This window comes from Ranitomeya imitator, chromosome 1 (genome assembly GCF_032444005.1).
Source record: "Ranitomeya imitator isolate aRanImi1 chromosome 1, aRanImi1.pri, whole genome shotgun sequence".
NCBI classification, from domain to species: Eukaryota; Metazoa; Chordata; class Amphibia; order Anura; family Dendrobatidae; genus Ranitomeya; species Ranitomeya imitator.
Genome location: NC_091282.1, coordinates 1,132,268,684 through 1,132,293,374, shown reverse-complemented (window position 1 = coordinate 1,132,293,374; position 24,691 = coordinate 1,132,268,684). Strand labels below are relative to the sequence as shown.

At 41.4% G+C, this 24,691-nt stretch overlaps 1 protein-coding gene across 1 annotated transcript in view; it reads right to left on the bottom strand.

Moving 5' to 3' along the window:
- Positions 1–5,335: 5,335 nt before the first annotated feature.
- The window catches only part of CNGA1 (cyclic nucleotide gated channel subunit alpha 1), a 98,652-nt gene continuing 79,296 nt past the window's right edge, over positions 5,336–24,691 (bottom strand). The window contains exons 6-9 of the mRNA XM_069745786.1: positions 24,506–24,664; positions 19,804–19,911; positions 13,020–13,126; positions 5,336–6,928 (exon numbers count right to left, since the gene is read on the bottom strand). Coding sequence (XP_069601887.1) covers positions 5,520–6,928; positions 13,020–13,126; positions 19,804–19,911; positions 24,506–24,664 — 1,783 coding nt within the window. The 3' untranslated portion in view covers positions 5,336–5,519. The remainder of the gene's footprint in view (positions 6,929–13,019; positions 13,127–19,803; positions 19,912–24,505; positions 24,665–24,691) is intronic.

Sequence of the window (24,691 nt, the reverse complement as noted above, 5' to 3'; positions counted from 1 at the left end):
TTGGACCCCAGTTATTGTTGCGCAGTTTGTCCTGAGTATGCTGGTACCCCATATGTGGGGGTAAACCACTGTTTGGGTGCACGTTGGGGCTCGGAAGTGAGGGAGCACCATTTGACTTTTTGAATACAAGATTGGCTGGAATCAATGGTGGCGCCATGTTGCGTTTGGAGATCCCTGATGTGCCTAAACAGTGGAAACCCCTCAATTCTACCTCCAACACTAACAACAACACACCCCTAACCCTAATCCCAACTGTAGCCATAACCCTAATCACAACCCTAACCACAACACACCCCTAACCCTAAGGCTATGTGCCCACGTTGCAGATTCGTGTGAGATTTTTCAGCATCATTTTTGAAAAATCTGCGAGTAAAAGGCACTGCGTTTTACCTGCGGATTTACCGCGGATTTCCAGTGTTTTTTGTGCGGATTTCACCTGTGGATTCCTATTGAGGAACAGGTGTAAAACGCTGCGGAATCTGCACAAAGAATTGACATGCTGCGGAAAATACAACGCAGCGTTTCCGCGCTGTATTTTCCGCACCATGGGCACAGCGGATTTGGTTTTCCATAGGTTTTCATGGTACTGTAAACCTGATGGAACACTGCTGCGAATCCGCAGCGGCCAATCCGCTGCGGATCCGCAGCCAAATCCGCACCGTGTGCACATAGACTAATTCTAAAGGTATGTGCACACGCTGCGGAAAATGCTGCGGATCCGCAGCAGTTTCCCATGAGTTTACAGTTCAATGTAAACCTATGGGAAACAAAAATCGCTGTACACATGCTGCAGAAAAACTGCACGGAAACGCAGCAGTTTTACAACTGCTCCAATAGAAAATCGCAGTTGTAAAACTGCAGTGAAATGTGCAGAAAAACCGCGGTAAATCCGCCATAAATCCGCAGCGGTTTAGCGCTGCGGATTTATGAAATCCACAGCGGAAAAATCCGCAGAGGACCAGAATACGTGTGCACATACCGAAACCCTAACCCTAACCCTAACCCTATTCTAACCTTAGTGGAAAAAAAAAAAATTCTTGATTTTTTTATTGTCCCTACCTATGGAGGTGACAGAGGGGGGGGGGGGGTCATTTACTATTTTTTTTATTTTGATCACTGTGATAGGTTATATCTCAGTGATCAAAATGCACATTAGAACGAATCTGCCGGCCGGATGGAAGATGGCGGCACCCAGGGAGAAGACGGATGGACCCCGGGAGGAACGGTAAGTATGATGGGGTGAGGGGGAGCACGGGGGGGATCGGAGCATGTGGGGGTGGATCGGAGCGCGGGGGGGTGGATCGGAGCACGGGGGGTGGATCGGAGCATGGGGGGTGGATCGGAGTGCAGGGGGGTTGGATCAGAGCACAGGGGGTGATTGGAGCACGAGGGGAGCGGAGAAGAGCACGGAGGGAGCGGAGCACAGGACGCAGGGGAGCCGGAGCAGTGTACCGGACAGATCGGTGGCTTGGGGGGGGCGATCGGTGGGGTGGGGTGGGGGCACATTAGTGTTTCCAGCCATGGCCGATGATATTGCAGCATCGGCCATGGCTGGATTGTAATATTTCACCAGTTTTAATAGGTGAAATATTACAAATCGCTCTGATTGGCTGTTGAAAGTGAAACTGCCAATCAGAGAGATCGTAGCCACGGGGGGGTGAAGCCACCCCCCCTGGGCTAAACTACCACTCCCCCTGTCCCTGCAGATCGGGTGAAATTGGAGTTAACCCTTTCACCCGATCTGCAGGGACGCGATCTTTCCATGACGCCACATAGGCGTCATGGGTCGGATTGGCACCGACTTTCATGATGCCTATGTGGCGTCAAAGGTCGGGAAGAGGTTAAGCGTAGTGACACATATCTCCCCTCCAGAACTTTACCAGTGACTTTGTCACAAGATGCACAAAATGGGCAAATTTATGAGACCTGTCCAATCTTTAGGCAGTGTAAGCATAGACTATACAGTTGGTCAATCACAGGTCACCACAGTAGTGACCTACCTCTGCTGAGTGAACATTTCCAGGCTGTTAAGGAATAGGCACCAGAACAGGACCTGCATGGGCTCATTGATTCTTTTTTCACTTTTATCAGCTCCAATATGTTTTAACTAAAGGATTATACCCAAATAAAACAAACAAGTTATTTTCCATTCATATGATAGTAGGTAACTTGGTTAGTGCAGGGGGTTCAACTAGTGGTACCATCAATGATCTCTAGATCAAGGCTCTGCAGCCCTATCCTGAGTGGAGCAGGGATGTGCATTCTATGTCTCCATTCCATTTATTGTCTATAGGTTTTCCAAATACAGTGCTCCGCTACTTCTGGCCGTGCCATAGACAGAATGGAACAGAGGTTGAGCATGGATAAGTAATAGCCTGTTTTTTAGGGGAATAACCCTTTAATACATTTTAACAAGTTGGTGAAGTAGTCTTTGAAATCTAATGATGAGCACATGTTAGGGTGGTTTCACACTTGCGTTTTTGTCTGCAGCGTTTTTTTTTTAAAAACGCATGCGTTTTTTTTCCTATATTTAACATTGAAAACGCATGCGTTTTTGTGTGTACGCGTTTGGTCGCGTTTTGAAACGCATGCGTTTTTTACTGCATGCGTTCATTTTCAGAAATGCAACTTGTAGTATTTTTGTGAGGCGTTTTTTGGACCAAAAAAACGCATGCGTTTTCATGCATTTTTTTTTGGGTCAAAAAATACATTGGAGTCAATGGGGACGCATGCGTTTTTTTGTGCATGCGTTTTTTTGCGTTAAAAACGCATGCGTTTTTCTATTAAAAACCCTGAAAACACACTGATATGCCACCCCCCAACATAAAGGTGATAAAGGGATCCTAACCCTAACCCTACCCATAACCCTAACCCTACCCCTAACCCTAACCCTACCCCTAACCCTAACCTTACCCCTAACCCTAAACCCTAAGGGATCCTAACCCTAACCCTACCCCTAACCCTAACCCTACCCCTACCCCTAACCCTAACCCTAAGGGATCCTAACCATAACCCTACCCCTAACCCTAACCCTAACCCTACCCCTAACCCTAACCCTACCCCTAACCCTAAGGGATCCTAACCCTAACCCTACCCCTAACCCTAACCCTAATCCGGCAGTCACAGTGCGGGAAGCAGACGGCAAGGGACCTGACGGACACCAGAATGTAAGTATGTGCTGTTTGTTTTTATTTAGTTTAACGCTTGTAACCAGGGTAAACATCGGGTAACTAAGCGCGGTCCTGCGCTTAGTTACCCGATGTTTACCCTGGTTACAAGCGAACGCATCGCTGGATCGCATCGCTAGATCGCTAGATCGGTGTCACACAAACCAATCTAGCGATGACAGCGGGAGATCCAGCGATGAAAGAAAGTTCTAAACGATCTGCTACGACGTACGATTCTCAGCAGGATCCCTGATCGCTGCTGCGTGTCAGACACAGCGATATCGTAACGATATCGCTGGAACGTCACGAATCGTACCATCGTAGCGATCGAAATGTTATAGTGTGACGGTACCCTTAGTGCTATTGCTGCTGTTGTGCTATTTTGATCAACCCATTTTCTGACCTTAGATTGTTATTTGATCACCTGCTTGCTTTCCAATGTGTCCCCATCTAAACTTCTTACTTCTAGGTTTCTCTACTCTAGCTGACTCTGTGGCTCCAACCTAGGGTTCCCTGTGTAAATCCAGAGCCACGTGCTGGGATGAAAGGAAAGGGTAAAGACCAGGGCAACCCCTGCAATCTCATAGACTGATTGGCTTGTGCTAAGCCTTTCTGTGGAAGCCCTATTAACAGTTGTAAGACTGCCTCGAACAGTGTCCCTGTCACACAATTTAAATGCTCAGAAATGGTTAACCATTTATAAATTATATTTATCATGATAAATGTTAAAGAATGCACCTCGGCCACTATAATCCTAGGTCAAAGTAATACTATTTTGCATATAAATAAAATTAATTACAAGTGAGATTGCAAAACAAGATTAGTACTTGAGTAATGTAGATACAAGTATGCTGAGCAGCAGTACTCAATATCAAGCAGCAGCTACAAGAAGCAAATGCAAATATTGAGTGTTTAAAAACTTGTGAGAACAAATGTAGTATTCTGCTCTGGGCTCTGCATTGTAAAAAAAAAAGGTTTTATGGTAACTGTAGAAGGTTAAAAGGTTAATACATTATTAAATTAAAGTGTCGAGCTTGTCCAGCTTACAAAAAATGTCTTAGGCCGGTTTCACATTTGCGGTTGTGTCCGCAGCATTTCTGACACATACATCTGCATGCTTGTCTTAATTTCCTATCTTTAACATTGTTTGCATGCATTCGTCCATGTTTGCTTATGCATGCGTTTTTTCGCAGTGTGCGGCAGGGCACGGCTAACGCACCATGGTGGAATTTTTGAGGCAGCAAATTTCCATCAAATATGCGCAGGCATGTGGATGAGTGCATTTAAAAACGCATTACTGTCTATGGGAACGCATGCGTACGCATGTCTTTGCGTATGCATGCGTTCGATGCGCTTGCGTACTTCGGACTGCGCATGTCCAGGGACTGATGTAGAAACGCCCATTGAGACACGCCCTCCTGGAAATATCAAACGCATGCGCATAAAAAGCACAAACGCTGCACTTTTTGCATGCGTTTGCGGTTGCAGATGATACACTGCGGACTCAATCGCAAATGTGAACCTAGCCCAGTTTTAGAGTCTTATTACAGGTTTTTTAGACATATTGTTATGATGTGTACTGATAAGACTTATTGTTTACATTTGTACTGGTTTGGTTGCAAGCAAAACATGTATGTCTTATTGTTCTCTTTTTTTTCTGATGTTTAATAAACAAATTAAAAAAAATGTGAACGAAATAAGTGGTGATCCTAATAACGTGTATAGATATGTTTAGGACTAAGAACTGGCAAATGATTCATTCTTTCCGAGAACTGTACAAAAGATTAAAGAATATTTACACGTAGGCGAAAGCCTTTTTAGTTATCAAAATAAAAAAGGGTTCTTTACAGTTCGAGCTTCCAAGCTATAAAATGCCCCACACAAAGTGGTAGTAATGTTTGAATCTTAGCATTTAATAAAGATTTAACTTTTATCTAATGATAATTAATAATTTAGTATTGAATTGAAAAGGTTGAACTTGATGGACTTGCCTTGCAACCTAAGGGGCAGAGTAATGTTCATGGTTACTTGTGTTATTGAGATGGTCATTCTGTTGGGTATGTGATACTGTAGATCTACTCGATTTTTTTTTTTTTTTAGCAAACTATTTTTTTAAGAAAATTATAATACATAAAATGTTTTTTAAAGTTAATCCTTTTTTTATGTTGTTCCTTAACACTTCAACACTATTTGTATAGCATTGTATAGTTCTAATTATCCTATTAAAAGGAAGGACTGATTCAAGACTGAACAAAAGTCTCTGGTGACTGTTCATTGTACTTTAATGCCGTTGACCATTAGTTGCAATCATTTAATGATAAAAGTCCCTCAGCCAGTTGTGCATTCACCAAATTATTCATTTGGAGGAGGCTCTCCTTCTTTTGGTGCCTCCATTTCTACAGTTTCAACAACTTCAGGTGCAGGCTTTAACATTTCTTCTATTTGGGTCACCCGCTTTTTAAGTTTCTGTTGTGCGGAGTCATATTCTGCCAACAGTCTTGCAAATTTTGTTTGCAGATTGTCAACTAAACCTTCCATGTGAGCAACTTTCTCTTCAATATCTTTGGGATCCGCTCCAGCATTAGCAATGTCCATGTCAAGTAGACCATCTTTCATTAGAATTTGCCTTCCCTTTTCCTCAAGCATGGCCTTAGCATCCGGATATTCAGTGAGAGCTTCCATTAAGTCATCTTTGGACAAGCAAAAAAGATCAGAATAGCCAATACTCTTAATGTTTGCTGTTCTTCTATTACCAGCTTTACTGCCCTTGATGTTTAGAATACTGATCTCTCCAAAATAGCTGCCATCACTCAACACCACAAATTGTGTAATTCCATCATCTGCCACGACAGCAAGCTTACCTTCTTTGATAATGTACATTTCTCGTCCAATGTCTCCTTTCCTACATATGTAATCCCCAGGACTGTAAACCTGAGGTTGTAGCTTTAATACAAGTTCAATCAAGAGTCCAGCTTCGCAATCCGCAAAGATTCTGACTTTCTTTAGTGTGTCTAGATGGACATTGATGGCAATTTCTGCTCTTAACTTGTCGGGTAGGTACTTCAACACTTCTCTTTCATCAACGGCTTTCTTATTTGTCCACAAATAATCAAACCACTTAATCACTCGTTTTTCTAAGTCTTTGCTGACTTTACGGAAATGCATATACTGTTTAATTGCATCTATCCTGCTCTGGAACTCTGCTCTGGCGGCATTCATGTTTGAAATCATGGATCCGACATTACCGACGATGGTAGCGAAAATCAATACTCCTACTAAGAAATCAGCAACTACAAACCAAAACTCAGAATCTTGCACAGGAGGAGGAGTTTCCCCAATAGTAGTTAGAGTCAGGGTTGACCAATAAAGACTATATACATATTTCCTAGCTAAACGCCCATATTCGGGGTGTGAAGTGTTGGGGTAGACCCATGTATCTTGTCCAAATCCTATAGCTTTAGAGATGGAATAGTAGACACACGCATTCCAGTGAATGATGATGACGATGTACATGATGAGGTTAGAAATCCTGAAGATGTTGGGGTAGTTGGTCCTTGTTTCAGTTCGTTGGAAAAACTCAAACATGCGAGCAACTCGTAGCAATTTGTTAAGTCTGAGCTCTGGATAGTTTAGTCCAAATTTAAAATACAGTATATCTGTCGGTATAATGGACATCACATCCAACTTAAACTGTAAAGTCTTTTTATACTTGTCCCTAAGTTTTCCTTCATTACTGACCAGAAGACCTTGTTCCAAATAGCCTTGAAAGAGAAGAAATGGTGTTAATAACGTAGAACATCTGGGGACTCATGCAGATTAACAAAAATAAACATCTGTGAGCTGTCCATATACAAAACGCGTAGCATACAGACGGCACACTAATCAGTGCAAGTCTGTGTGGTAGTTCATATGACCATTAATACATAAGGACCTGTGGTCAGTACATAAAAAATCGCATCATGCACTATTGTGGTCGGTATTCTGGATCAGACCCGCTCATTATAAGTCAATGGGTGCGCAAGAATCATATCACATATGGCGTACCATCCACATGCAATGTGTTTTTCATGGATACATTACAATTGGAAACTATGTCTGCCATTTTATTATTTAGTAAATTGTACATGTAAAAAATGGATGCCATACGTATGTACAAAATGGACACAAGAACCATATGGATGTAAAAAACGGACTCGTGAATGACATACTGATTGCATACGCATGACAATAGTGATGAAATATCATAATTTTTTTCTTGGTGTAAAATGGAGGATTTTGCATGCCTCTAGTGAACCCAGCCTACCATACAAAATCTTTTAGACCCTAGACAGAATTAATCAATCACTATTTTATCATGTCACAAAAGCCGAGCCTTTCCTTTAGATGTTGTGTTCCATATTCTGATATGTCACCTCTGAGACCAAGTTATTTAGTCTTATTAAACTTAAATGGGTTATCCAGGACTTTGTTTATTTTTTTCAAATGGGGCTAAGAAGTTTCCGGCAGGTAGTTGCTAGCTACTTCCCTGTTCTGCTTGGCAATGATCTCTTCTGGCTCAGACTGATCATGGCTGCTCCTGTAGTCAATTATTCTGCTTCCTGTGGCATCATGTAGTAAAATTTAGATTTTATTTTGTGAATCGAGCTTACTAGGAGGGTGTATCCATCCACAGCCGATCAAATTTAGTATAATCTATGCCAGAAAGTGGAGTAAATGATAGAATCTACTCCACCTTGTATCTGGATAACCATACTGATCATGTTGACATCATACTACTTTTTTTGTGAGGGAGAGAGGGTTGATGGAGGGGTCACACAAAGGAAGAGGGAATGGACAGGCAAGGGGTTAGAAACCATCTTTCCTGCAGTTCATGGAGGGCGCAGAACAGTTGGGACCAAACACAGTAGGTTGCACAAACGAGAGGTTAACTTTTAATTCCTCTTCAGCACGGGACAGAACACTGGATCCAAAAGGAAGGAAATGGTTTCACTCTTACAGACAGAAGGAGAACCAGAGTTACTGAAAACACTGAAGAACAGAAGAGGCAGGGGGAAGAGAAGCTTTTATGGAGATGCAACAACTGCTAATGTGCTACTCTTCTGACACTTAAAGAGGTTGTCCATTACTTTAGCATTAATAACTAGTGATGAGCGAATATACTCGTTACTAGAGATTTCTCGAGCATGATCGGGGGTCCTCTGAGTATTTTTTAGTGCTCGGAGATTTAGTTTTTCTTGCCGCAGCTGAATGATTTACATCTGTTAGCTAGCATAAGTACATGTGGGGATTCCCTAGCAACCAGATAACCCCCACATGTACTTATGCTGGCTAACAGTTGTAAATCATTCAGCTGCGGCAAGAAAAACTACATCTCCGAACACTAAAAAATACTCGGGGGACCCCCGAGTGAGCTCGAGAAATCTCGAGTAATGAGTATATTCGCTCATCACTATTAATAACCTATCCTAATCTGACACCTGGCACCCCCGCTGAGCACCTTTTCTCTGGCTGGAGATACTCACTTGCGAAGCTGGCTGTCTTCTCATAGTGGCTGCCGCAGGGTACTACACATCCGCCTCCTATTGATTTGCATAGGATGCGGATGTGTAGTACCAAGCCATGGCCACTAAGAGAAGACAGCCAGCTCTGCTGGTGAGTACTTCCAGCCATTGGCCTCCACTAACATCAATAACAGCTGATCGGAGAAGGTGCCGGGTGTTGGACCCCGACCGATCAGACATTGATGACCTATCCTGCGCTAAAGTAGTGAACATACACTTTAAGTAGCCTTCCAAAGCTGTACTCTGGCTGTTAGGGGGTTATTAGAAGCAGTGTCTGTGAAGCCACAGATTTGGCACAGTTCACCTCCTGACAGTTCTCCCTTGTGTTACCCAGCTTCCCTGTGAAGAAATAGCTTCTCTTCATTGCTATTCCTGCAGAGCTCCTGCTCAGGTTTCTGCTGTTCCTTTGAATCTTGGTGCTCCCTCCACCAATGATAAAGAGCACTGCCAGAGCAGAACAAGAATCAACTGCTTGATTTTGGTGCAAACTGGCCTAAAATTATGCATTAATTTGATTAATTGCCTATCCCTATTGCTTATTGAAATTAGTTCAGGGAGGTTAGGATAATGTTTAATTTCTCTAACAACAATTTTGGTTACAACCACAAGGTTTTGCCAAACAGTTATACTTACAAAAACACTTAAAGAAGCACTTCCGTTAATTCTTATTATTCCATGAACTTGTATAAATGTTAGTGTAGTGTTATGATGTTAATATATCCGGTCATGTGGCAAGGATCGTTAAACTGTCGATATTGCCTTTTAGGATTTCTACTTCCAATAGGTGGCACTAGAGTTCCAATCAAAGAGGATATTTGCATATTTAAATACCGAGAGGGGCATTGCATAATCTATAAGTCTCCCTATGCCAACTTGGCATCCTCCATAAAGAAAAATGTTTCCCCTAAGACCACATCAGAAGCCTCTCACCTAGCTTAGTCACATCTCCTGTTTTTCACTCAAGAGGGGCAAATACCCCAAAACATGTGTTTTCAATTGGAGTTTCCGGTTTGGCTGTTTATCCTTAGTCATGTGGCAAGACTCCTAAACAGTCGTTATTGCCTTTTAGTATTGCCACCCTCACTAGATGGTACTAGACTACTAGTCCTCTCGATTTTTTGAAGATAATATTTGAATGTGTTAAATACTCACCGATCACCGTTGTGCTCCTCTTCGGAGTCACGTATAGGCAGTTCAGACTCTCTGCACCAAATAGCGTTCTATATGTGAGCTGGAAGTCTGTTGTACCATGAAAGACTATGGGGCCTCATTCTGACGCTTCATAGACTTAGATATTCACTTCCAGGTCTTAATATTGTCTGTGTTTCTGGAAATTAATAAACTTTAATAATCATAGCCAAATTCATATCTAGCTAATGTGCCCAAAATCTTGTCATGTGTTAATTTGGGGTCTTCAAAGTTATTACATTTGCTTTGATGGGCAAAAAAAACTTAAGAAAGAAAATCATGTTTTATTGGTTTCATACTCTTGTCAACTTTAGTGTTTGCCTCATTGTGTCTGTGATTGCTAGATGGTATTAACATATAAGAGCAAGTTAGAACCAGCTTTAAACAATTGAAACAAACTTCATTGCAAAGTTCCAAATCCTCTGTGAGGTTCTACATTATTTCTACAAAATAATATGCATGCAGTGAATTCCATGACGATATTTTACGACCCCATCCAGGTATAATGTATTGAAAATTATGGTAGATCTGTGCTGCAGAACCAGCACTAAAAATCATCAACAACTCTGCCACTTCTGAACTCATCCTAAGGCCACATTCACACGGTCAGTGTTTTTTCATCAGTATTTGTAAGACAAAACCAGGAGTGGAACAATCAGAGGAAAAGTATAATAGAAACATATGCACCACTTCTGTATTTATCACCCACTCCTGGTTTTGTCTTACAAATACTGATGTAAAATACTGACCAAATATTGATAGTGTGATAGTGGTCTTATACTGGCTCCACACATTTAGGGTCTGAGTACGGAATGCGATGTCTGGACAGGTGGCAGGTCTCTTGTTTATAACTCAACAGCTTCATATGTGCCTGTGAGACTGTTGGATTTTGTTCCAGAGACCCATGGCCAATTGTTGAACAGACTAAGAATGACGGATGTGTGAAACCAGGTTTACCATTTTTGTATGAGTAATTGTATCTTCTATAGCTATGATTAATCAGACAGTATATACAAACAAAAGAAAAACTGACGGACCGTGTTCTGAATGTCTAGATATGCCAATATTATAACATGAGATGAATAAGTTAGAAAAGGCTCTGCATCAAAATAAAATACAAATCCTACATACCTAAAATGAGCCAAGAGATAAAGGTGTAAAAAACCAAAACATAAAAATATACTTTATTCAAACATAAATTGAACGGACATAGTTAAAAATTAATTGCACGTTGTGAAGAGTTTGCATCGAAATATGAATTGGGGCCTTCACCACATAAGCGGGAGAAGTCCATACGGATACATACTGTATATATACTGAGTCAAATTGGGCTGTTTTAACTCCATAAGCTACTTTACATCTTATTACAGAGACAGACTGTCGTATAACTCGAGTGATGATGGCATCACACTGCATAGACTGGCCCGACACCTCTCTTGACCAGAGCATGATAGCGTGATGTATTTCTATGCAGCTGTCAAGCTCAGGTTTGGAGAGCAGAGAGCCAGTACGAGGATTGCGATGCGATCCTCGGGCACTCAGTCTTGCAGCGTAGGGGCTATGAGGCACCAGGTTGCCTGCCCTGCTGGTGCATTGTTGCTGCAACGGTGGTTAGCTCACAACACTCCTTTAAGACAATAAAAGTTAGGACCCACTGAGAGGTTTGCCGTAACGTGGCAGTGGGCGTCATACAGTCTGATCAGAGTGTTGAACTAAGAACCAACAGATGTCCAGCAGACAGTTGACCATAAAGAAAAAAAGCGTTGCTTAACAAAAAACCCTTCCCATTTCAAGTGCTCAGCAATGGCACCGCACGGAAGACCTGAGAGAAAAAAGAAATGATTTACACAAGAAACGGGAAGCATGCAAGAAGATAAGCAAAACTTTATTTCTCAGTCAGAATATTGTAGAAAAAGTGATAACAAAAATTTAAAAAACATAAAACTAAAACCTTCTCACAGAAACGTCCAGGCCGACCACGAAAGTTAACACCTAAACACGGTTAAAGAAACTCGACATGCAAAGTCACTGCAGTGAGCAAAAAGCCAAAAAGGGTTGAGTGTTTCCCATGACATAATACAGAGCATACTGCAGAGGAATGACATGCATGGGTGTCATCCACAAAGTAAGCCTCTCAAAAGCCCATGCATAATAAAGCACACCTACAAAATGCCAGGATTCATGCTGAAAATAAGAAGACTACTGGGACTCCATATTCTGGAGTGATGAGACTAAGATAAAAGTTTTTGGAACTGATGGCTTAAAACTGTATGATGTCATAAAAGTGAGAAGTATATAGAAAAATGCATGGTGCCTACAGTGAAGCATGGTGGTGGCATTGTCTTTATGTGGGGCTACATGAGTGCTGAAAATATGAGAAGCTACATTTCAGTGATGGTACCATGAATTCACAGATATAGTGCTCTATATTGAAAAAATAAGATGCTCACACTCTGTGTCCTTGGTAGATGTGCACTTTTACAACATACTAACGATTCAAATCACACATCTATGACCACTTTTGCATTTTTTAAGAAAAGAGAGTAAAAGTGATTCAGTGGTCAAGTGTCTCATGATCTGAACCGAATTGACCACCTATGGGGAATTCATATGAATTAGACAGGTTGACCATTTGTCGCCATCTAGCATCCAGACTATAAAAGAAGTCATTCTTGAAGAATGGAAAGTGACAGAAGTTCCAATACGTCACTACCTTGTTCATTCGAATCCTAGAAGACTTGGTGTGGTCCTTCAAAATACTAAATGTAGTAGTTTTTTATGTGGGTGTGTTCATTTTTCCATCAACTTATTTGAGTAAAAGTAAAGATTTTGTAATGCAAGCAATATTATTAACTTTAATCTACATTTTATGGGTTAAAAATGTTCTATGACGCTCAGTCTTGTCAAAATGTAAGAAATTGTTCTTGTGTTCAGTTACATTGATTAAAACCTTACTTTTCAAAGTGGGTGTACTCATTTATGCTGAGCACTTTATGTTCTGTCAATGTACAAGTATGTTTGAATAAATTATACTTTTATACTTTTTCCACTTTGAGCATCTGGCACATTTTTTGCATGCAGAATTTGTATAGATTATGTTTACCTGTTCTTGTTCTTACAAACATATCTGTAATATAGATGACATCTGATAAGTAGTCAAGAAAGAACCACAATTCCAGATAATCCTGCTGGAGTTCATCAAAACAAGCCCTGCAAAATAAAAAAAAAAGCTATGAAATGTAAAAAAAAAGAAAGCACATTGGACAAAGAAGTAGATAAAAATACAAAGGTAAAGTTTGCCATGGAACTGTTCAAAATTAATGAAAAATTTAAAAAACATAACTAAATTCAGTAAATGTTTACAAAACAACAATTTCACTTTCGCCACATTCACACGTTCAGTATTTGCTCAGTATTTTGCATCAGTATTTGTAAGCCAAAACCAGGAGAATCAGAGGAAAAGTATAATAGAAACATATGCACCACTTCTGTATTTATCACCCACTCCTGGTTTTGTCTTACAAATACTGATGTAAAATACTGAGCAAATACTGAATGTTTGAACTTGGCCTAAGTATTACAACTAATGTTCGACACACAAAGAGCAAACATCTCTAAAGTCTAGACTAAATTCTATATACAAGGGTGGCAATTTATTAAAGCAATTTCTGGCATAAATGGCTTTGAAAAGTCACAATTTTTATTCTGTGGCTCAGATTCACGGACAAATTTTGTGAATTTTCCTTGACAGTTTCTCCTAGCTCTTACAAAATGGATTTGTGCCGTGACAAGGGGCGGCGAGTAATGTAACACTACAGCTTATCTAATTCATGATGACTTGCGCTGTTACTTATGCCAGAAAATACTACTCTAGGCTATGACCGGAGTAAGATTTGTAGCCAGGCTCACGGCTCATGGCTGGGTTTTCCAGCATGACAATAACCCGAAACAGAAAACCAGGACATCTAAGGAGTAGCTCCATAAGAAGCATTTCAAAGGTGTTGAATTAAATTCTCATCATTGTATTCGTGAGATAAATTGAATACATCATTGGGGTGTTCTTTAGTTATCACATTTACCTCACTGTGAAGGATTAATCAATCTTATTCATCATAGGTAGTGATGAGCGAGGATACTCGTTGCTCAGGTGATCTCCGAATATTTGAAAGTGCTCGGAGATTTAGCTTTTGTCACCTCAGCTGCATGATTTACGGCTGCTAGACAGGTTGATTACATGTGGGGGTTGCCTGGTTGCTAGGGAATCCCCACATGTAGGGAATCTCCACATGTATTCAAGCTGGGTAGTAACTGTAAATCATTCAGCTGAGGTGACAAAAACTAAATCTTCAAGCACTTACAAATATTCGGAGATCACCCGAGCAACGAGTATTCTCGCTCATCACTAATCATAGGGTGTTTAATTAATCTAATACACCATAAAGGAGCTTACTCCAAATTTATGAATCCTATAGTGTGAATATGAAATCTAATACGCCATTACGGTGTGTTCACCATTTGAAGTTTGACCAATTCTCATACACCACCAGGGTGTTTGATACATTATAGACCTCACTAGGAGGATACATTGTCATTTTCTGCAGGTTTCTAATATACCATGAGGGTATTCAACATCACAAGCAATCTCCAAAACTTTTTCTCTACTCATGGTTAGTGTTAGAGTGAAGCAATTTATTGTGAAACTACTGTGTTTTCTCTTTTTAAATCATAATGAGAACCCAAAACATCCAAATGACCCTGATAAAAGCTCATACACCCCATTTCTTAATACCATGCATTGCCACCTCTAACATCAATGACAGCTTGCAGTCTTTTGTGGTAGTTGTGGATGAGGTTCTTTATTTCCTTAGATGGTAAAGCTGCCCACTCTTCTTGGCAAAAAGCCTCCAGTTCCTGTAAATTCCTGGGCTGTCTAGCATGAACTGCACGCTTGAGATCTCCCCAGAGTGGCTCAATGATATTGAGGCCAGGAGAATGAGATGGCCACTCCAGAACCTTCACTTTGATCTGCTGTAGCCAAAGGCAGGTCGACTTGGCCTTGTGTTTTGGATAGTTGTCATGTTGGAACATCCAAATACACCCAAGGCGCAGTTTCCGGGTTGATGAGTGCAAATTTGCCTCCAGTATTTGCTGATAACGTTCTGCATTCATCTTTTCTTCAACTTTGACAAAGTTTCCTGTGCCTTTGCAGCTCACACATCCCCAAAACATCAGCGATCCACCTTCGTGCTTTACAGTAGGAATGGTGGTCATTTCATCATAGGCCTTGTTAACCTCTCTCCAAATGTAACGTTTATGGTTGGGGCCAAAATTTTGGTCTCATCACTCCAAATTACCTTGTTCCAGAAGTTTTGAGGCCTGTCTCTGTGCTGTTTTGCGTATTGCAGGCAAGATACTTTGTGGCATTTGTGCAGTAATGGCTTTTTTCTGGCGACTCGACCATGCAGCCAATTTTTCTTCAAGTGCCTCCTTATTGTTCATCTTCAATCAGCCACACCGCTAGTTTTCAGAGAGTCTTGTATTTCAGCTCATGTTATTTGTGGGTTTTTCTTTGCATCCTGAACCATTTTCCTGGTAGTTGTGGATGAATTTTTTGCTGGTCTACCTGACAGTGGTTTTGTTTTTACAGAGCCCCTGATTTTCCACTTGTTCATCACAGTTTGAACTCTGCTGACTGACATTATCAATTAACTGGATATCTTTTTGTATCCCTTTCCTGTTTTATACAGTTCAGCTACCTTTTCCCGTAGATCCATTGACAATTCTTTTGCTTTCCCCATGACTTACAAACTCACAATCCAGAAATGTCAGTGGCTGGATGAAAGATGCAAGAGTCTGTCTGGATCCCAGAAACTCACTCAGCTTTTATGTACACACACTGATTACAAGCTAACAGGTCACATGTGAGCATGTTACCTTTTAGTAGCCATTCAAACCCATTTGTGTCAACTTCTGTGCATATTATCAGGCCAAATTAACAGGGTATGTAAACTTTTGATCAGGGTCATTTGGATTTTTGCGGTTGTCAATATGATTTAAAGAGAAAGCACAGTAGTTTGACAATAAATGGCTTCAACCGACCACTACACATAAGTGGAGATAAAGTTTTGGTGTTATCATTCATATTCTCTGGAAAAAGCCCAAGAATGCAAAAATTCTGCTGGGGTATGTAAACTTTTGAGCCTAACTGCATATACCTACAATGACTTGCAAAAGTAATGTAAAGAACATGTCAACAACAGTGAACATTTGGTATTCCTTTTATTTTAAAGCAAACTACAAATAGGACAAAATAAGTGAAAATTTGTAGTGCCTCATTTTGCGGCAATTAAAGCTGCAAGTCATTTTGCATAAGTCTCTATGAGCTTTCCTTGTCTTGCCACTGGGATTTTTGCCCATTCCTCAAGGCAAACTGTACCAACTCTTTCAAGTTAGATTGTTACATCTGGTGAACAGCTATCTTCAAGTCTGACCACAGATTTTCAAATGGAATAAGGTCTGGGCTTTGACCAGGCCACTCCAAAACATTTACACATTTCCCCTTACACCACTCGAGTGATGTTTTAGCAGTATGCTCTGGGTCATTTTCTTGTTGGAAGGTGAACCTCCATCCTAGTCTCAAATCACTGACAGACTGAAACAGATTTTGCTCAAGAATAGCCCTGTATTTCGCACCATCCATCTTCCCATCAACTTGGACCATTTTCCCTGTCCCTGCTGTTGAAAAACATCCCCACAGCATGATACTGCCATCAACATGTTTCACTGTGAGGATGGTGTTCTTGGGGTGATGAGCTGTGCTGGATTGGCACCAGACAGAGTGTTTACCTTGGTGGCTAAAAAGTAAAATTTTGGTCTCATCTGACTATAGCACCTTCTTCCATATGTTTGTGGAGTCTTCCACGTGTCTTTTGGCAAACTGAAAATGAACCTTACAATAATTGTGTGTAAGTAAAGGCTTTTTTTCTAACAACTTTTCCATAATGGTCAGCTCTGTGGAGTGTACAGCTTATTGTGGTCACATGGACAGATTCTCTTGTCTCTACTTGGGAACTCCGCAGCTCCTTCAGGGTTACCTTTGGTCTCTGTGCTGCCTCTCTGGTTAATGCCCTCCTTGCCTGGGCTTGCAGTTTTGGTGGGCGGCCCTCTCTTGGCAGATTTGTTGTGGTGCCATGTTCTTTCGATTTGATGATAATGGATTTGATGGTGCTTTGGGGATCATCAGACGTTGAGATATTTTTTTATAACCCAACCCTGATTGGACTTTGCCCCTTGGTCTTCATGGTGTGGTTTGGTCAGTGGAGCCTCTTGCTTAATGATGTTGCAGCCTCTGTGGCTTTTCAGAAAAGGTAAAGTGTATATACTGACAGACCATGTGACACTTAGATTGCTCACAAGTAGACTTCCTTTCACTAAGCATGTGACTTATGAAGGTAGTTGCTTGAACCAGAAATTTTAGGGACTTCATAGCAAATGGGGTGAATACATATGCACATGCCAATTTTTACTGTTTTGATCCCATAAATGTAATTTATGCCTATATTTTTCTCACTTCACTTCACTTCTCAAACTTAGACTATTTAGTGCTGATGCATCATACATAAATCGAATTACAAAAATATTTAAACACAGGTTGTAATGTAAAAAAATAGGTATAAAGCCAAGTGGGTGAATACTTTCGCAAGCCACTGTATGTGTGTTTGTGTAACATACAATGTGTGTGTCACATACTGTGTGTGTAGCATCCGCATTTATAAGTCCTGGCAGTAATGAGAATTTATACATGTAAATATGTCAGGAATCGCCCAACGATCGAGCAAAATGCTGCTCATTCATCGAATGATTGGATTGTCTATTGTGGAACAAAAGTCATCGTTCGTCCTCAGCCAGCGTGAAGAGTCCGGTAAACAGGGACACGAATACTGTCGATCACGCTCGTTTAACGTTCTGAACTCAGCGCATATAAATACAACCAAAAAATATTTCTTTGTGATGGCGCAGTTTGGGGCCCCACTTTAAAGTTTTGCCCAGGGCCCCACTAAAACTAACTGTAGCCACAGCCCAGCACTGACTGACAGCCAGCTCAGTAGTGCATCAGTACCGATCAGACTGTGAAATGAAAAAAAATATATATATTGCTGTTTTTTTTATGACCTGACATCTTTCTGCTAAGGCTCAGTGCAGTTACCGTATATGGTGCCAAATTTAAATAGTAGCCTTTTTTAACTACTTAAACAGAGAGAGCCATAATTTTTATATTTTTCAGATGATAGAGTTGTTTAAGGACTTGTGGGTCAATGTGTAGTTTTATTTACCATTTTAGGGTCCATGGAACTTTCTAATGTACTTTTATGACAGTTTTTGTGGAAGCAAAGTAACCAAGAAACAGCAATTCTACGCTACACTTTTTTATCCTGTTTTCACATTCACCATATTGGATAAATACTTTAATATTTTATTAGTTTGGAAAATTATGCATCGAGAAAAATCGAATATGTTAATAGTTTTTTTGTTTTGATTTAGACTTTTATATTATATACTGTGTATTTTTTAGTATTTGTAAATTAATTACTGCTCTTAGTGAATGTGAACCTTGCAAGCACCTGATCTATACAATACACTGCAACAAAGGCTTCATAGGCGTACAAGCACAGGGTCTACTGGCACTCATCACATCATGTGGGGGAAGAATGTGTGGCCACAGTCACTCCTTTGGCTGCTCCTGTGCAAAAATTTGGAGAGAGCAAGCAGCACCACAGGGGCCTCCCCACCACCGCATCTCAATTTCCACTATTCAGGTTGTGAGTATGCGGCTTGACGCAGCATGCACAATGACATCACTATGTTGCGCCTGTTGTATGGAGCCTCAGAGCACAAATTGGAGCAGTGCATCAGAGGGAATGCAGTTAGGGGAGTAGTTTTATTTTTTGTACTTAATGGTCAGAATTTGTATGGGGCCATAATGGTATGGGGAGAGACTACGGTGGATTGTAATTGTGTGGTGGCCATCATACTATGAGAGAACAAAAAACTTACACAAACTGTGTAAGTGGGGTCCATCACACTTTCTGAGAAGCTCTAGAGTCCATTATGATGTGTGTGAAAAGCTATGGGGTCCATCCTGCTATGTGTGTGGGGAGCCATGGAGTCCATTATTCTGTGTGAGAAGCTGTGGGTTCTATCATGCTGTGTGGTGGGAGCTATTTGGTCCATCATGATGTGTGTGGTGAGCTATGGGGTCCATTATGTTGAGTGGGGTCCAGCATAATATAAATAATCATAATGAACAGAATTAAGTTTGGACCTTTAGTTCATCCCTCCACAAAAGTCAGTCTCTCATGTGGCCCCTTGGGAAAAAGAAATGCCCACCCGTGGACTAAGAGGTTAAACTTTTGGGATTGGTACTCATGGTAGTTACTTTCAGGTGTCTCCTGTGTAATTGTACTGATCAGTAGCATTAAATTACCAGGTCTTTACACTGCACAGTAAAATCTGTAAAAGTATAAGCCCCAATAAAATGGCGGAATTGTTTTTTTTTCAACAGACTTGGACTTTTTTCCTGTTTTTCAATACATTATGGTTAATGGTTAAGCTTATATTGGAAACCACAAATCATTTTGCAAAATGCAAGCCCTCATATGGCTATGTTGATGGGGAAAAAAAGTTATGGTTCTTGAAAGAAAGAAGAAAAAGGAAATGGCAAAAGAAAAAATTTGACTTGGACTGCAACGGGATAAAAAGCATAGCTCGAGTTGTTTATTTGCATTAAGCATTTAGTGTAAAAATGTTATAGTGAGAAGGGGCTTTATCTACTAGATATGGCTGATATTTTCATCTAACATATGGAGTTTTAAGCTGTAGACGTTCACCTTGCTATAATCATGGTCCAGTTGTACATTACAGGCATCGTGATGCAAAAAAGCCAATTGTAATATAAATTGCCTGCTGGATCAATAACAAAAATTGTTTTCTTCTTCCTGCAGAAAGAAAATAAAAAAGATAAGTCATACCTTATTACATACAAACATCCTTGCTGTAGTCAATCCTTTAAAATTTGAAAGTGGCCAAACAACAATTTTTGGGAGGCATCTTAGATGTTGTCTAATCTTTTTCAGATAGATGCCGGGATAGAGTGTGTGTAACGTGGAGCGGGAAGGTAGCCATGGCGAGGCGCTTGTTTCCTGCTCCCGGTCAGGTTACGTGAAAGGGGGGTCCTGGCTGGGTGTATGGACTTGTGCAGGGCATTTCCCCTGTTCAGGCCACATGTAACTGATGTTGCTGGTTTGCCAGGACCAGATGTTTTACAGTTCAATGAGGGAGATCACCATTCAAAAATAAACTCTTTACTGAATGGCAACTTGATAAGGGTTTGCAGTGCAGTGGTGTTCACACAGTGCGACAGATAGGCAGGGACCCATGAAAGTTCAACATAAAATGTCTTTATTCCAGAGAACTCACAAAAACAGGTCAGCAATATCCTCCGGCTCGCAGCCAGATCCTCAAAACAGTCCGTGTCCAAACCACTGCACCATCGTTTATCTCATGGGTGCGTCAGCAGCTTTGAAGACCCTAGCTCTGAGTTAGTGGATTGTCCCCAAGGGCTGTGGGGTACTCGGAGCTGGGTCCTTTGGTTCTCAGTACTCAGTGGGGATGTCATGGTGGCTGACCCGGTCCGTGGCCCTAGGTGAACGTCCGTTGGGAATTGGGGAAAGGTCTTTAAATGGATAATGTTTGTGATGCCACCTGTGGTATTCGGTCAGGGTGACCGACGCAGCTTAGGGGTCCACTGGGGTGATGTTATGGCAGCTAGATGGTATACCTTCCCACAGGTGAAGTATGTCCCCAGGGCTTCCCAGAGTGTAGGTGGTGGATGGTGTAAGGCGCAGTGAATAACGAGGACACAAGGTTGCAGCCTCTTTACCTTTTACTGAAGGTTCGGCATCCACAGTGCAGAGTAGGGACCACAGGGTAGGCAGAGTCCAGCCGGTCTGAAGGCAAATGCAGAGTCCCCTTGTCCAGGAGGAATTCAATAGCCTTCCCCTTGCGCACAGTAACATAGTAGGTCCCTACTTGCATAAGCTATCATAAGGTCCTCACTGTTGTTACTTCTCTCTCTGTCCCCCAGATGGTACGGATAGGACAAAACCCGTATGACTGATGGCCTGAGGCTTTTCATAGGGACCCCAGAGACGCCCCGGCCTGCCAGTCTCTGAAGTAATGACATAGAGCTCTTTACTCCCTCGGTATTCTGGCCACCGGATCTGCGCTTCAGATGGAGGCAGCTTGCTTCTAGCTGGTCTCCCACTGATGTTACACTCCTGTTGCTATGACTTTGTTTCTCACTCACTACAGCACAATTCCTTTCTTGTCCTTTCTTAGGATGCTGCCGCATGGGTTGCAGGCGCAGCTCCGTGTCCTTCTTTCCTTCCTCCTCATACTTCAGTCTGGATCTGACCAGGGATCACCCCAGCCAGCTCGACTGGGAGACCTTTCCTCGTTGGTCCCCAAGAGTGGCTTAATAGATAGAACCCTTAGCTCCCCCTGGTGGACTGGTGTGTGAAGTGTGTGTGTGGCTGTGACACCTGGACAGCAGATCTCTTTCATTGCCTTCAGACGTAACATCACTCCCCCTGGTGGAAGAACAACATTACTGCAACGAACCAGGACTCTGGGGAGCTGCATTAGCTTCACACACGCCTGGGTTGCACAAAGCCTCCTGCTCTGCAGCTTGCAAAGCAAAACACTGACACACCCAAGACAAAACTGAGAGTTTAAATGGGAATCATGGACATCGAGCCATTCTCAAATCCCGGAGTGGAGGGAGGGATTCGCCCCTTTACCAAACCTGCAAATCCCTCCAAAAATCAAAGCCCATTTGGAATTTCCTAAAATCTGATTTGCTTAACTACTTTTCCTAAATCCACACTTACTTTTATTCTGCCTTGTAATCATAGACGTTTGCTGTAATCACAATGCGCTCCAGCTGGTCTAATATGTCTCTATACGCAAACTGGGAGACGCATACCGGCCCTCATATATGATCCCCCTCGCTGCCTCACAGGTTAGATACAAGGAATAGCAGGTACAAAGTCTTATGAATGTTTCCTTTACAACTTGAAGCCTTTTCTACAGTTTCCTTACACTGTAGTCTATAGTGCCCTCTATGGCCACAGTTTCTCACTACTTCACCACAACCCAGCTTTAGTCCTGACTCCTTATTAACAATTGTCCTGACATTCTCCATCCTCCTTTCCCTTTAAGGTGCCAGAATGGTCGATAATGCTGATCGATAATGCTGATGCTCTGGATCTCCCGCCCGTGACACTTTGCTTGTCCCATGTATTCTGTCCTGCTTTAGGCCCGTTACCTTCCAGCGTTATAAGTTTGGTGTCTCATAGCTAGGCATCCACTCCTAGGACCCGTTTCAAGAAGGTCACTCTGTCTCTTAGTCACTTATGTTAGGGATCTTCCCTTTTTTTGGCCTCTGCTCAGATAGGGTCACCCCAGAATGCGACACTGCTCGCCCTGCACCTTTTGATCCACTCTCTATGCATTCCAGGGCCTATCTGACTCTCTGACAGGAAATTGTCAGTTTCCCTGTAATTCAGAACCTCACACACTGGGCTAGTCCCAAACATTACTCTATCCCCATGGTCAAACGCCACATATTACTAAAGCACATCACAATTCAAATTATATCGCATTGCATAACATTATATATTACATTTCTTATTACACCACTTAACAGTAAACTTGTTTCTTTAGAAGGAAACATGGGCAAACGTGGGCAGCATGTCCATATCCTCACATGTGCTCCGGCTGCTTGATGGTTCCTGCCAGCAGAATAGTTGTGCCACTTGTCTATTTTGCTGATCTGAGCCTCTTTGAGCTTTGCCTATTCAATATGAAAGGTGAGTAAGGGCACTGAAGCTGGCCAATCAAGCGATCCTGCTAGCTTCAGAGCTGTGCTTGCCCAGGAAGTTGGTCACTGCAGACGTGGCCGATAGGCTAGTCAATGAGCAGTATGCCATTAAAAAGCCCTCCATTCTTGTGTCGCAACTCTGTTGTTGAGTGCCCCAGGACTAGAGGCTCCTTCTCTGTTCCTAACGCTCTAGCTCGCCTTGTTCCAAGGATTACTTCTGATGGTGAACACGCCGGGGCCACGTAACTTGCTTTAACTACTGAATCCACCCTCAGTCTGTACCCTTCCTCCACTCAGAGAAGAGGGTAATAGTAGTGTAACTTAATACATCATAATACACCAACCAGACTAACAAGATAATACGAACAGGGATAAAGGAAAATATCAATCATACAAATATACACACATAAACATCAGAGACAAACACCAGGGAGTGGAAGATGGGGTTAAATCAAAGAAGGAGAAGAAAGGGAATTATCACATACTCAATTGTTAAGTCCTAGCAACAGTCATAGATAAACCCACCAAACGCCTTCTCCAATAATCACCAACAACTACAACCTCCAACAATGTAGCATAAGCTAGTTCTGACATTGAGTGCTATCCAGGGCCTGGTTTATATAGGAGATGAGAGTGGCTAACAGTGCACGGCTGAGAGCCTTAACATAAAAAAGCTTCCAGGAGCACTCATCTGAGCAGATTAACCCCTGCACTGTTAAAAGAAACTTACACCGTTTAATATGAAGGTGAAGTGCTTCTAATCAGTGCAGGAGTAGGAGAAATCAGACCCTGGGGCCTCTGCCCATGACATCTTGAAAACAGGAGTTTTACTAAGGGGTAAATCGTAAAGTTGCTTGCACTTTGCAGTTTTACCCATTAAGACAACTCCTTGAAGCACTCCTCCTGCTCCCATCAAAGTTTTTATCCTCTTAATATATTTCAATCATGTACTTACAATTGCTCATTTTGCCTTTCTTCCCAGTTACCGTAATTCTTCTCTTTTCTATTAGATCTATGATATCACGTGATTAATAACTGACTAGCTGAATCCTTCTATGCTCTATGTAGAAACAGGAAGTCTCTTTTTTCTGCATGAATCCTGAGTCACTACAAAAGTTTGTGGCAGGGGGACAAGGCAACATCTGGGTCAGGAGCTGAAGAGGGGAATGATAAATGTAGGAACAAGAGACTTCCTGTTTCTGTATAGGGCATAGAAAGAAGAAGAATTTAATGGGTCGAAAGTCAAAATGAATAAATATGAATTCACAGTGCTGTGTAATGATGATTGTAATATATTATCATACAAATTTTGTCTGGAGTGCTTCTTTAAAGAAGTTCTCTGTAATAGACTATCTTTTTGTTACATGATCAAAATGTAGTGCTACCGCAGTAGAAGTAAGACACTAAATGGTACATTTACTAATCAATGGTTTGTCTTTGTAAACCAGACAATTCATATTAGAGACATAGTTTTGATCCCATTTCGTAGAATGAATACAAGATATAACGCTTGAGAGTAAATATTTCTAAACTGGGAAGTGTATAAGCATTCTTGTGCATATGTAAATTATGTGCAGATTTACACAATCTCCTTATATTCTTTATACTCTATATTGTACATCCTGCTTCTGATCACAGTGACCACTTACTCATCTTTTTTGTCTTTATCTTTGCCTTTATCTTTGTCCTTGCCAGATTTTTCTTTTTCCTTTTTATCCTTATCATTTTCCTTTTTGTCTTTTGTTACTTTTTCCATGTTTTTCTTTTTTTCTTTGTCTTTTTTCTTTTCCTTTTTATGATCAGATTTGCTAAATTTAAAAAAAAATGGATATTTG